General features: G+C 45.1%; 1 protein-coding gene across 1 annotated transcript in view; it reads left to right on the top strand.

Moving 5' to 3' along the window:
• LOC149865103 (sodium channel protein type 5 subunit alpha-like) overlaps positions 1 to 13,273 on the top strand; it is a 119,496-nt gene extending 106,223 nt beyond the window's left edge. The window contains 4 exon segments of the mRNA XM_090049818.1: positions 216 to 316; positions 3,772 to 4,036; positions 10,570 to 11,562; positions 11,565 to 13,273. Coding sequence (XP_089905944.1) covers positions 216 to 316; positions 3,772 to 4,036; positions 10,570 to 11,562; positions 11,565 to 11,764 — 1,559 coding nt within the window. The 3' untranslated portion in view covers positions 11,765 to 13,273.
• The last annotated feature ends 284 nt before the right edge of the window (positions 13,274 to 13,557 follow it).

Raw genomic sequence — 13,557 nt, 5'->3', positions numbered from 1 at the left:
TTAGATGATGGGTTTTATAGCATGGTTTGATCCTGTCTCAGGAGGGGTTTGGACTAGATGAACCCTGGAGGTCCCTTCAGCCCTACCCGTCTATAATTCTGTAATACTGTTTATAAAAAAACCAGGTAAATGTACTTATACAAAAATATGGGGAGTTTTCAGTCAACAGTCTGAATGAATTAAAATGAATAGCAATGTTCTTTCTCTATACTTAGGTGGAAAAGAGCTATTTTTGACAAAGGAACAGAAAAAATATTATAATGCATTGAAGAAACTTGGGACCAAGAAACCACAAAAACCCATCCCAAGGCCCCTGGTAAGACCCTCCTGAATTACTTTAATAGAAATAAATGGAATCATTGACTATTTTAAAACCAATCAAGCAATCAATCAGCTGGTAACAATATTAGACCTGACTAGAATATTAATTGCAGATATTATTTACTAATATTGTCCTGTTTCTCTTTACAGGTAACTTGCAAATTGTTTCTATTTTCTTCACATGTGCTCTGTATATATTATCCAGATACACTGAAAACAAGTGCAGCCTATCAGTTGTTTGTGGGTTGATCTCTTTGAAGTATTAATAAAATACATTAGGAAACTATTTGCAGCTTATAGGGTGTTTGTGAGTTGTTCATGATAACCAGTAGGGCTCTGTGAAATTTCGCCAGCTGTTTCATTTTGACATGGTTTCAACTCATTATGAGCTTAAAACAGTGAAATTGAAATGAAACAAAGGGCTTTGAAACAGCCTTGAAACAAAATGAGGGCAGTCAAAACGTTTCAAAAGTTTCAAAACGTTTTGAGTTTTGAAGCAGCCTGACTGAGTTCCTGTTCCCAGCGCTGGGATCGGGCTGAGGAAAGGAACTCAGCCTGATCACTCAATTCCCCTCCCCAACTCTGCCATTGGGCTGGGGAAGGGAACTGAGCCCAATCGTTCAGTTCCCCTCCCCAATGCTGCCATAAATTGGGCTGGGAAAGGGAAGTCAGCCCAGCTGAGCTGAGTTCTCCTCCCCAGCACCACGATCGGGCTGGGGAAGGGAAGTCAGCTCAGTTGGGCTAAGTTGCCTTCCCCAGCCTGATCCTAGCGCTGGGGAGGGGAACTCAGCTGGGTTGAGTTGCCTTCCCCAACCCGATCAATGGCAGCACTGGGGATGGGAACTGAGTGATTGGTTGAGTTCCCTTCCCCAGCCTGATGGATCACGGTGCTGGGAAGGGGAACTGAGCAATGGGGCTCAGTACCCTTCCCCAGTCAGATGGATCACAGTCTGGGGAGGGGAACTGAGCGGTTGGGTTCAGTTCCCTTCCCCAGCCCCAACAGTCTCAGTGCTGGGGAAGGGAACTGCGTGATCAGGCTCAGTTCCCTTCCCCAGCTCATTTGGGCTGGGGAAGGGAACTGAGCCCCCGCAGCCTTCCTGGGGTTGCAGCCTTTGATCTTCCTGCATGATGAGAGAAGCTGGGTGCTGATGCCTGGGACCAGCAGCATGCTGGGACCCAGGTTGTGGTGGCTTGGGACCCAGGCAGCAGCACCTGGCTTCCCTCCCTCATCTGGCAGGCAGATTGGAGGCCCACAACCCTGAGAGGACTGGCACAGCTCCAGCAGCCCTCCTGAGGTTGTGGGCCTCTGATCTGCCTGCCAGATGAGAGAGGCTGTTTCAAGTTTCCCCATTACAGCATATGGGCAAAACTCAAAACAGCGTTGAAACAGCATTACTGTTTGGATGAAATGAAAAGGAACATCAGTTTTGAATCAAAATGAAATTCTAAACGTAATGCTGTTCCATCAAAACATCAAAACGCAAGTCGAAATGGAATGGTGCCGTTTTGCACAGCCCTAATAACTAGCTGCTATTCCATTTACCATGGAAAAGCACGGCAAAACACAGATTTTCTCATTTAAAAAATGTGGGGAAAAGCAGGTTTCCCTTTGCAGGCTGACAGAGTTCCAGCCTGGAAGGGGCTGGGCAGAATTGGAGGAGAGCAATCAGGCATGGGGCGCCATGTGCATGTGCGCATGCACACATGCATATGGCAGCCAGGCAGCCCGGAAAGCAGCTCCCACAGCTCTCTATAAATAAGTCCATGGGGTGTGGGGGTGGAATTCAAGCCTCATAGTGAGGGAGGGATGGAGGGAGTTGAGTAGGGCTAGGGAAGAGGCTGCTGGCCAGCCAAGGAGGTGCATAGGGCCCGGTGCCCACAGCCAGGGCAGGAATACACAGCCACAGGGCCCAGGTGGGGAGCAGGACACAGCCACAGGTGGCTCATCTAGGTGATGGTGGGTGGACTGGCTCCCTACCTCTGTGCGCACTCCTGGGGAGGACATGGGGGGCATGTCCCCCCCAGATTTCTGTGCAGGTGTTCAGATGCAGGCTGGCAACTGCAGGCTTGGGGCTCCCTGCCCTGCTGCCCTCCCCCAAGGAGCACAGGAGTCAGCACAGTTGGGCACAGGAGGGTGTGGAGGTTCAGTGTGACCATTGAGAACCTTGTGGTGCCATGGTGAGGCACCTCCTGTCCACTTGGCAGCAGTGAGGGTGTTGGCACAGAGTTGTGCCCCCACTGCAGGAGGTGCCTCACCATGGTGATGCAGCCACTGTGGGTCTCCTGGCTGCGACATGGACCCTGCTCCAGCTGTGGCACCTGTGGTGGAGGGGGAACCAAGATCCACACTCCACTTGGGCCACAGCGGCCGCTGCCTCCCTGAGGCAACAGCTGGGGCTTGGGCACTGATAGGGAGGCAGGTTCTGTGGACCTGGGTCCCTGGTTCTGTAGCCTCGGCAGGGCAGGGCTGCAGGGAGATGGAGGGACTGTGGGTGGGAGTGAGGGGCAATGGCATGGGCAGGACACCAGCATATCAGGGCTGCTCAGTGCCACAAAGCAGTGGTGGGAGGGACACCTGCAGCTATACCCACATCCTGGTGAGCGAAGGGGATAGGGACAGTATTTTATTTTAATTTTGGAAAAATGCAGATTTGGGGGTTTTAAATCAGAGATTTGGCAATTTTTATCAGAGAATTTGTGATTTTTGAACAGAGAAAACCAGGATAATGTATTGTTTGTCACCTAAATCACTTGATATTGTTTTTGTTTCCAATTTAAAATATTGCCAATTACAACAGGAGAGAAATGAATAGGAAATAACAAATAACCTATGTCTGGTATTTAATAAATAAATAAATTTCATTGATGTTTAAATCTGTAAAAATATCAAGATTAATGAACATTATCATAATTTCTTCTGTCTGAATACCCGTATACAGCAAGAAACATTAGCAGTACTGTTTTTACTTGATTAGAAGACAAGGTTTTTTTCCCCACCATTTCACATGGGGAAGAAATCCCGTCACCTTAAATTAAGCATGAGGTGGGGTAATGAGGGCATGCAGCTGCTGTGGCTACAGCCCCAACATGGAGTTGGGTCTGGAGCTGGACCTGCAGCTACCATCTGCTCCCCACTGCCTTCGCATGCCACACCACCCCTCCGCAACAGCCCCCAGTCTCCCCCCAACTCCCTCCCCATGTTGCTTCTCCTTCTCCCCCTCTGCTGCACTCCTTACCTTTGTTCTGCATCAAAAGGCTCTGTCCTTTTCCTCTCATACATGTATATATTAGGCTTGGTTGCAGTCTTAACTGTGTAAAGGTATCACATAAAAACACTTAATGTAGATTATAGTAACATTTATTTTCACCTTCTGACGAAAAGAAGGAAAAACTAATATTTTGCATTGCTTGAATCTCACAACTAACATTATTCTCTTTTTTTCATTTCAGAACAAATTCCAAGGTTTTGTTTTTGACATTGTATCCCACCAAGCATTTGATATTGCCATTGCAATTTTCATCTGCCTTAACATGGTTGCCATGATGGCGGAAAATGAGAATCTAGACACTAAAAATGTTCTTAGTAGGATCAACTTGGTCTTTGTTCTCATCTTTACTGGAGAATTCATCCTGAAATTGCTGGGCCTAAGACATTACTACTTTACCAATAGTTGGAATATATTTGATTTAGTTATTGTGATCCTTTCATTAATCAGTAAGTGTAATTGATTACCATTACAATAATTAATATAACTAATTACAAAACAATAGTTACTCTTAGGCCAGAGAATTATGTTTTGCCAACACCAACCAAACGAAATGAAACAGAATTTTGTTTGAACAGTAGTGAATGTTAATGCAGATTATATGAACTCTGGATCCAATCTCCTCAACCCCCTTTGAAAAGCTTCACAATCTTTCTTCTTTCTGTGTCTAATCCCCTTTGTTCCACATTTGACTTACTTTCTACTTGTATTCCTTTCTTCTCTGTTTCTTTGGTTTGTTTTTTTTATGCAGTTACAGAAAAAAATCATAGAATTTAAGCAAGCACTGATAGAGGGAAAGCTGTAGTCCTGCTTGCCAGCTTTTTTCCTTGTCTCTCCATAGCATCTCCAGGTTGCTGACATTGCTGAAAATTATCTAGTTCTTCATTATTCTTTTCTTGGACTAATACTAGACATTTGCGTCATGTCTGTGCTGCCATGTATACTAGTTATTTGATTATCATAGGTAACAGGAGCACAGTGGTCACATCTAGGCTAGGGACAGACATTCAGAAAGCCTGATCCTGAATTAATTCAGTCTTTGCAGGTTAGTCTAACCTGGCTCAGCTAAATCAGTTTTGTAACAGAACAGACGTCCTGGAAATGCAGACGCATGCCTGCAGTGGCTCAGGCTAGGAGCCAGGGGTCGCTAGAGCACCCCTCCCTTCCTTCCACAGCATGGAGCTGAGAGGGGCATGGCCAGGCTCCAGCAGGATGCTGTGATTAGCCCAGCAGGAATAACAGTGTGTATCACCCAATTAAGAAAACAACAGGGGGACATTACCAACTACTTCTAGATTCTGCCTGTTGATTCTGCACAGATCATAGCCATCATGTGGTCTGCTAGCTAATACACAGATACCTCCTCAGCAAGGGGATTCCTGCTTAGCACAGAGTGATGAGGGGGAGGGAAGGGAGGCTGAGGCTGTGGCCAAGGAGCAAAGGAGAGGGGCCAGCCTTGCTGTGGATCAGAGAGCCCCACCCAGCCCAGAGAGCATGCCGGGATGCTGAGGGTGTCTAGTTTGTCTTAAACAAGCAATGGGTCTGGAAAAGACGTTTCATAAACCTGTTTGAGTCAAATCAGTTAAGTCTGATACTACATTAAACCAGGTTTATCTCAAACCAGTTTCAGCCATTCTCAAACTGATTTATGTGCACTGAACATCTGTTCTGTTACATATTTAAAACAGTTTCTGATCACTTAAAATGGCTTGTGTATAATGTCTGTCCCTAGTCCTACAGTTACTGTGCAATCCCAACACTACATGGGTCATTTTTGATGGTACTGTGCAGTACAAGCTACTGTGCAGTAGCATTGGCATCACGGTTCGTGGCCAGCAATGCTACGTAGCTGTAGCAACGAGGTATGGAGACATAGCTCATCACTACAATGACATAGCATCTTGTGTAGATACATCTAGTGAGATGCAATTAGGGAGCATAACAAGGACCCAGGGGCTCCTGTTAGTGTAAGAGAAAGCTGCAGGTTAGAGCATTGTGCAGGAGACAACTGAACTAGGGAGAGTTGCATTTGGAGTAAGCCCCAGAAGGAAGCCCAAAGAATTATGAGGCTACCTACAACAGGAAAGTAAGATTTCAGGGGCCCAAGGAGCAGAGCTCTGTAGAAACCTGCAGCAACAGGGACCCAGGCCTTGAGGCCTGGGATTGCTAGGTAACTAGAAAGGTCTGCAGGTCAGGGGAGTCTCAATAGCTTGTTAGGCTGAGCGGAAACCACTGAGCCCATTTTCAAAGGCAGCAGTCAGGTGACAGGAAAGGGCAAGACTCATAGTTTGTAGGGTTGGAAGGGACCTGAGCAGATCATCCAGTCTGACCCCCTGCCTTGGCAGGAAAAAGTACTGGGGTCAAACGACCCCAGCAAGGTGATTGTCAGGCCTTGTCTTAAAGACCCCCAGGGTAGGAGCCAGCACCACTTCGCTTGGAAGTTGGTTCCAGATCTTAGTTGCCCTGACAGTGAAGTAGCACCTCCTGATGTCTAGTCTGAATCTACCCTCTGCCAGCTTGTGACTGTTGTTTCTAGTCACTCCTGGTAGTGCTCAGGGGGAGCAGGGACCCCCTCCAATGCCTGCTGGTCCCCTCTGACTAGTTTGTAACAGGCCACTAGATCCTTCTCTTATGGAGGCTGAACAGGTTCAGGTCCCTTAGCCTCTCCTCGTAGGGTCCACAGTCCCCAACCACCTGCAGAACACTCAAACCCCAGCTGCCACCCATGGGAGGCAGCAGCTACTGCAGTGGAGTGGAATGCGAAGCCCACCTCCGTTTCCCCCACAGGCGGCACAGCCAGAGTGGAGCCTGTGTGCGGGGCAGGTGTGGGCTGCCTGCTGCAGGATCAAGCAGGGTGGGGCTGGCTCCCTGCCACTGCGTGCACTCCCAGAGGGGTAGGGAGGACCTGTGCCCCCCAGATTGGTGCACGATGTGGGCTGCCTAATGTGAGCTTGGGCTTCCTGCCCTACTGCCGTCCTCTGGGACCTCCACTGCCCAGTAGGTGGGACCCAGAATGGTGAGGCAGACCGGGGCCACACAGGAAAACTCCTTGCCACTGTGAGTCCTGCACTGCCCTCATGACCCTCCCCCTGTGCACTCCACAGCAGCAAGGGGCACAAACCTGCACCACCAACCCCACTGCTGCTGGACAGTCAGGGGATGCCTCGCTAGGGCAATGTGGGGCTTTCAGTGGCAAGGAGCTTCCCCACCCAGCTCTGCTCTGCCGTACTGTGCCAGGTCCCACCTGGGCCACAGAGGACCCAGGAAGGGGCAACAGGGCAGGGAGCCCAAGCCCATAGTGGGCAGCCCACATCCAACCCTGCCCCACGCACAGATCTGGGGGGCAACGGTCCCCCATGCCCCCACCTGGGAATGTGTGCAGTGGCAGGGAACCAGTCCCCCACTTCCCCCCGGACAAGCTGCCTGCAGCCCCGTCCTGCTCCCCGCCAGGGCCTGGCAGCCATACATTCTGGTCTCAGGGCCCCAAGCCTCCCAGGCATGCCCAAATCCCTCCCTCCCTCCCTATGAGGGCCTCAATCCCCTCCTTCCTCCCCACCAGACTTACCTGTGGGAGCTGCTCTTCAGGCTGCCTGGCGGCCATGTGCATACACATGCACGTGGTGCCCCCCTCCTCCTGACTGGCCTCCTCCCGCTCCCTGCAGCCCCTTGCAGGCTGAAACTCTGCCAGCCTGCAGAGAGCTCTCTTCAAAAGTGTGAAATCCATGTGTTTCTCCCTTAAAATGAGAAATCTGTATTTTTCTCTGCTACTCATCTGGTATAACAGAAGGGAAATACATACCTTAAATTACACTTCGAAAGGTAAGGATTTCTGTGGATGATAACAGGTAGCTAACAGACAAGATAATGAAGAACAAGACCATTTAAGAGCATCGTTATCCCCTATGGAGTGCAGAGAGGTTAGTAGGGAGCAGGTTGATTATAATGGGCAGTAAAGTCAATACCTCTTAAGTCCCTGGTTTTAAGGCCCTTGGCACACATTCATTCAAAGATGCTATGGGATCTGATCCCCAATCCCAATATTCATGTTTTCTGCCATGCCATATGTGCATGGCATGAAATACAATTTTGGGATTAGGGATTAAATCCATGGTGTATCCTTTATACTTCCCTGTTCAGGGGGAGCCCAGGGTCATAAGTCAGAGTTTATAAATCCAAGGCCAGGCCAACAACGGATTGTCAGTCCCAGTCCTAGCCCTGTTATGTCTTCGGTATAAGGTGCCAAACAAACCAGTCATAAGATTCTACATTATACATTTTTATGACTGGTTTGCCATTTTACAGTGCCCTAAATTGGGTACAACCTTGCCATTTATGCTGTGATTAACACGTTAATCATAGCATAAATATAACTTGTAAAAGAGGCCTTAGTATTGAGTAAGCCAATGAATTTCTGTTCCCAGACCTGTCTTTTGAAGGTGTGTTGTCTGTCAGCTACCTGAGACTGTCTTTCTTTATTCTCTTTTTATTTAAATAAAGAGTTTTTTGACAGGCTTCTATTCTACCTTCTATTTAGCTGAAGCTGTCTTTTTTCCCTCTTACCCAAAGAAATTTACCTGCTGCCCAAAAGCTCACCTATATCCCTCCCAACTATACGGTTGCCCAATAAAAGTTATCACCCACAAGAATCCCTACCTCTTGCATTTTTCCTGGACCATCACAGCGACATCATCATTCTAACACCACTTTAAATGATCAGTAAAATTATTAGAAGGAAAATTTAACACCAGGGTAGAAAGTAATGCAAAAGCCATTTACCCAGGAGAACAGTATCCATTATGTAGCCTGACTACATAAACGAGTTGTTGGGAGGGAGGAAGCTCTGGACAAAAGAAGCACTAGATAAAATAGTCCTCATACAAAGAGGCATTGGGAACAGGAGCCAAAACAATCAGTTGTTGAACTGACAGTCAGTTGTTGGCCTGACCCTGAAACTATGGTCACCTTCCTTGCCAGTGCAGGGGGAGCTCAGGCTCATGACCCTGGGCGCCCCCTGCACTGGGAAGTATAAAGGATGCACCTTGGATTTGATCCCTAATAGGATATAGGAAATCAGAAACTGCTTTGCCTAGTATTTCCCGTTTGCTGTAGATGACTCAATGTTTTTGTGGTTTGGAGATATATAAGGCTGTCTATTGACAGAGTAAGAGGTCTATGCATTTCTCTGGTTGGAAGAAGACCATACTCTAGAGCAGCAGTTCTCAACCTTTTGCACCTTATGTCCCACCTACATAAGGTCAAAAAATCCTGGTCACATCAGTTAACAAGCAGTGGGGGAGGGTCCCCAGGTGCCAGTAAAAGAGCAGGGGGGAGGGTCCCCCAGCAGCCGATCAAAGTACGTAAAAGCAAAACTGGAAGTCCCACCATGGCACTTCTTCTTTCAGCGCCGCCACCCGAGTCCCATGTAAAGGACCTTCACGTCCCACCAGTTGAGAAACCCTGCTCTAAAGCAGTGATTCTCAACTAGGGTTTGTTGGCACCCAGCAGTGCCTTGCCCAACGGTGATAGGCAAAGTTAGTACTGCTGTAGGAGTTCTGGTTGTGCCAGTTCATAATAATGCTAAGCTACAATGCTGAAAAGCAGTATGGGAGAAAGGGTCCTCATGACCACTGGATGACCAGATAAGAAAGAAAAATATAAAAACACTAATGAGCAAAAAGACACTTATTTAGAGAGAGAAAAGCTGAAAAACTTGATGAATGAAAAAAGTAAAAACTAACGAGACAGAGATAAGAAACAAAGGCTAGGTGTGTAATACTTCGTAAACAAATTGAGTAACAATGAACATCTTGACAGAGAGATATAAGATTTAGCATGAGATGGTGGTGGGGAGGGGCAGGTGCGCACAAGTATAAATACAGGGGCTGAGAGACTTGTCTCTTGTAGAGACCTAGGGCAGTGAGAACAACATACTATGTCCATACCTGTGAAGGACAAGCTTCACCAGGTTGAACTGACTGTGAATTAGCCCAACTGATATACTGTCTGAAGACAGTAAACTTTCTGAGCTTTTGCCACTGAGCATGGATCTGAATGTTTTTTTCTGAGTTGCCTTTGGAAACTGAGTTGTCTTTGGACTCCAACAGCCTGTATATCAAAAGTGACATGAACCAGATACCACCCGAGAAAACACGCTGCATGCCTCAGTGTGCAAACATGATTCACAAGATGAAGCCAGAAGTTTCAAACAGGAATCCACAGTGTTAAAAACATTCTGCCCTGTTGTGGTCTTTCTGAGTTCTTTGCAACAGAAGAATTTCTCTATTATTTTTCTGTTAAAAAAAAAAAGAGTGAAAGCTAAAAGCTGGCATTTTCTGAAGGATGCCTCAAGTCTAAAAAAGTTGAGAACCACTGCTCTAGAGGCAAGCTATGTGCATGTTGGGCTAGCAGTAACAACTTAGAGGCAGAATAAGATCTGAGGCCTAGGCTCTATCTATATGTAGTAAGAGAATCTTTATCAACGCTGACAATGCTGTTGTCTTTCTCTGTCCTGGGCAAAAACAGACTTGAGGATCATCTTCTCCCTGAAATAGAAGAGGGAAAACAAGACTTCATGTGCCATAGCCTACAAGGTTACACCTAGTAAAAAAATCTCTTGAATCCAGCATGGAAGTAGATCTGATAAACCCCATATATTTGAGGTGCTCAGCACAATAATGCCCACAGAATTAAAGCAATAATTCATCTTAGTTACTTTAAGGAGTTTTTTATGTGTTCATTTAAAGGAGTTTTGATTTGTTTATAAACTTCAGACGGATCATAAAATTTAACAGTGTAGCTTTCCCCTTAAAGTGTCAAGGACAGCAACAGTTTTGCCTAAGTTGACAGGACATTATCACTTCTAACTTGTAACACCTAAATACCTAATACGTAACAAATAACAACATGTTCCTATATATCTGCAATCTTCATTGAGTTAGTAGCATAATTCTATTGTTTTTTCCCCCTCTCTTTTCCTTTAAAGGTTTGGCACTTGCTAGAGCCTTTGAGACTTTGCTCTCTCCTACACTTTTGAGAATTATTCGCTTGGCACGGATTGGCCGAATCCTAAGACTAATTCGAGCAGCTAAAGGAATTAGAACTCTCCTTTTCGCATTATTGATGTCCCTTCCTGCTCTGTTCAATATTGGTCTGTTATTGTTTTTTGTCATGTATATTTATGCTATTCTTGGCGTGAATAATTTTGCCTGTGTTGGTTGGATAGGCGGGATTGATAACATTTTCAACTTCCAAACCTTTGTTGGCAGCATGCTCTGTCTTTTCCAGATTACAACATCAGCTGGTTGGGATGGGCTTCTGAACCCTTTGTTAAATAGCACATCATGTGCTCCAAATTTAAATCTAACAAATTTAAATGTTAGTTGTGGAGACCGTTCTGTAGGTATTCTGTTTTTTGTTAGTTATGTCATCATAACATTTCTCATTGTTGTAAACATGTACATAGCTGTTATTTTAGAAAACTTCAATGTTGCTACTGAAGAAAGCACTGAACCTCTAAGTGAGGATGACTTTGATATATTTTATGAAATCTGGGGAAAATTTGATCCTGAAGCAACTCAGTTTATTAAGTATTCTGCACTTTCAGACTTTGCAGATGCTTTGGCAGAACCCTTACGCATACCAAAACCAAACTACCTTGAGCTTATAGCAATGGACCTTCCCATGGTCAGTGGAGAGAAAATCCACTGCTTGGATATCTTGTTTGCTTTTACCAAACGAGTGTTAGGAGAATCTGGAGATATGGATGCTCTGAGAATACAGATGGAGGAAAGGTTTATGGCTGCCAACCCATCCAAAACTTCTTGCAAACCAATCACAACTACTCTTAGAAGGAAACAGGAGGAGGTTTCTGCCATTATTATTCAAAGGGCTGTCAGGAGTTATTTGCTTCAGTGTTCTGTGAAATAGGCCTCTTATACCATCTCAGGAATTGAGGAAAGAGAGGCACCTAAGAAGGAAAATTAATTGCATTCATACTGAATGAAAATTATGGTAGTCAGCTAGATAAATCACAAACTGCCTTTTCCATGTCTTTCCCTTCAACTTATGATAATATCACTGAGCCTATTCATAACCTTCAGGTAATGGCAATCCAGCAGCCTCCCAGATCTTGTGCATCAGCATCCCCATGGCTTCAAAATGGCAGTGAAGGTGCTTGAACTAAAGCTCATCAAACAAGCTTTATTTCAAGCACCCCTGCCACCCTTTTGCAGTGCAAGGATGTTGATACATGAGATGCTGTAGTGCTTTAATTAGAGCAGCTCTCAAAGCTTCTGTAATTAAAGTAGCGCCCCCCTACCCCCATCCCTGGAGCACTGGCAAAAGTGCCCATGGTGTCTTAATTCCAAAGACTGATTCAAATCAGCCCGGCTGAGTTGCTGCAAAGCTGCTTACTCATGTCCAGTTTGGTCATAAAAGATGCCAAGACTTGCGGTTCTGAAAATGTTCAGAAATGACCCAGAAATGACCCAGATCAGATGTCTGGGTATCTCAGTCCATCCTATGCTCAGTTATAAATCAAATTGGTGGTGGGGAAATGACTAACTTCCACCTAACTCTCTAATTCAGAGGTTGGCAATGTTTCAAAGCCAGGGACTGGAAAAATCTGGCTCTAGTCCAAGGCGAGCTGGAGTTCGGACTTAATAGCTGCTACTGCACGTTTTCCCAGACACCACTTCTACCCATTTCCCAGATGCAGCACAAGTACAGCTCCCTGTTGCCCGGCTCCGGCATAGCTCCTTACCACTCTGTTCTGGCATAGGCAAAGCCCCTGCTACCAGAACACCAACAAAGTACTGCCTAACCCATCTTTAGGTACCGAAGGGTGAAGTTGCATGTTACACTTAGACCATACTAAGGACACTTAAAACATAAGTGTCTGCAAATTAAAGCTTCTTGTTTCATACTAAGTGGCTTCTGATTATCCCAAAGTTATGCCATGTCAATCAAGGCTATTAACTGGGCCATGCTACCTAACTTGTGTTCAGATAACTTAAGTCTGCACCAGGGTGGTAAAACTAGAAATTTGCAGTCCTCCAGTATCCCAAATGTTATTTTGTAATCTGACAGGAAATGTCAGGGTACACATTATCTTGATAGAAGATTGCTGTCAAGTCAGAAGCAGGGGCTATGTTTCAGTAGTAGATCTCTAATGGATAAATAAGCATGTTAACTCTGAGGCTGTATTCATCAATGTTGGCTGTGAGCACTCTTAATGGGAAAGGCTTACTTAAGATTCTGAATGAAAGATTCTATATTCATATTCTTGTTGATTTTTCTCTGCTTTATAAAAATCTGTCCTACCCCGTATTTCCATCATTCAGTTTACTATGATAATCATATTATTAGAGAAGTACATCCACTGAAACAGAAATTTAGCAGAAATGGCTAACTATTAAAATAAGAAAGCTGAAAATACTTTCCATGTTGCAGGCAGACAGAACAGTACTTGCTGCTTCAGTCAAAAAATTGACGTAAAAAGGTCATTCTTTGTTGCCTTAAGAAATATTATAAATGTGTAATATCTCTGTATACTAAAAATAATTATGTAATAAAGTTCAGATATTGCAGAAGACCTTTCTACCAAATGCTTTACAAGTGAACTGAATTTTTTTTATTTTTACAAGATTCTAGTGAAGCAGTGTATTTACCAATTAAATGATGTTTTATTCATATGCACCTGTAAAGCAGATTTGAAGTGGGTTGTAACTAAATGCATTAAAAACTCTCTACAAATACCAAAATTGTTGTCAAAAGCATTGTGAAGCTGTTTTTCTCCAATTAGATTGTATTTTTCTTGAGTACTGAAACATAGTTGTTTGCATTGTAAATTTGAGCACTAATTAGGATCATAGGAAATTAAGAGTAAAACAGACCTCGTGAGGTCACCTAGCTCAGCCCACTGCTTATGGCAGGATCATTCCTCACTAAAATATCTCAGTCAAGTTTCTAT

The sequence above is a fragment of the Crocodylus siamensis genome, chromosome 5 (assembly GCF_052110815.1).
Source record: "Crocodylus siamensis isolate JL-2025a chromosome 5, ASM5211081v1, whole genome shotgun sequence".
Taxonomy (NCBI): Eukaryota; Metazoa; Chordata; order Crocodylia; family Crocodylidae; genus Crocodylus; species Crocodylus siamensis.
Note: the sequence above shows the minus strand (reverse complement) of the source record. Positions and strands in the feature narration are given on the sequence as shown.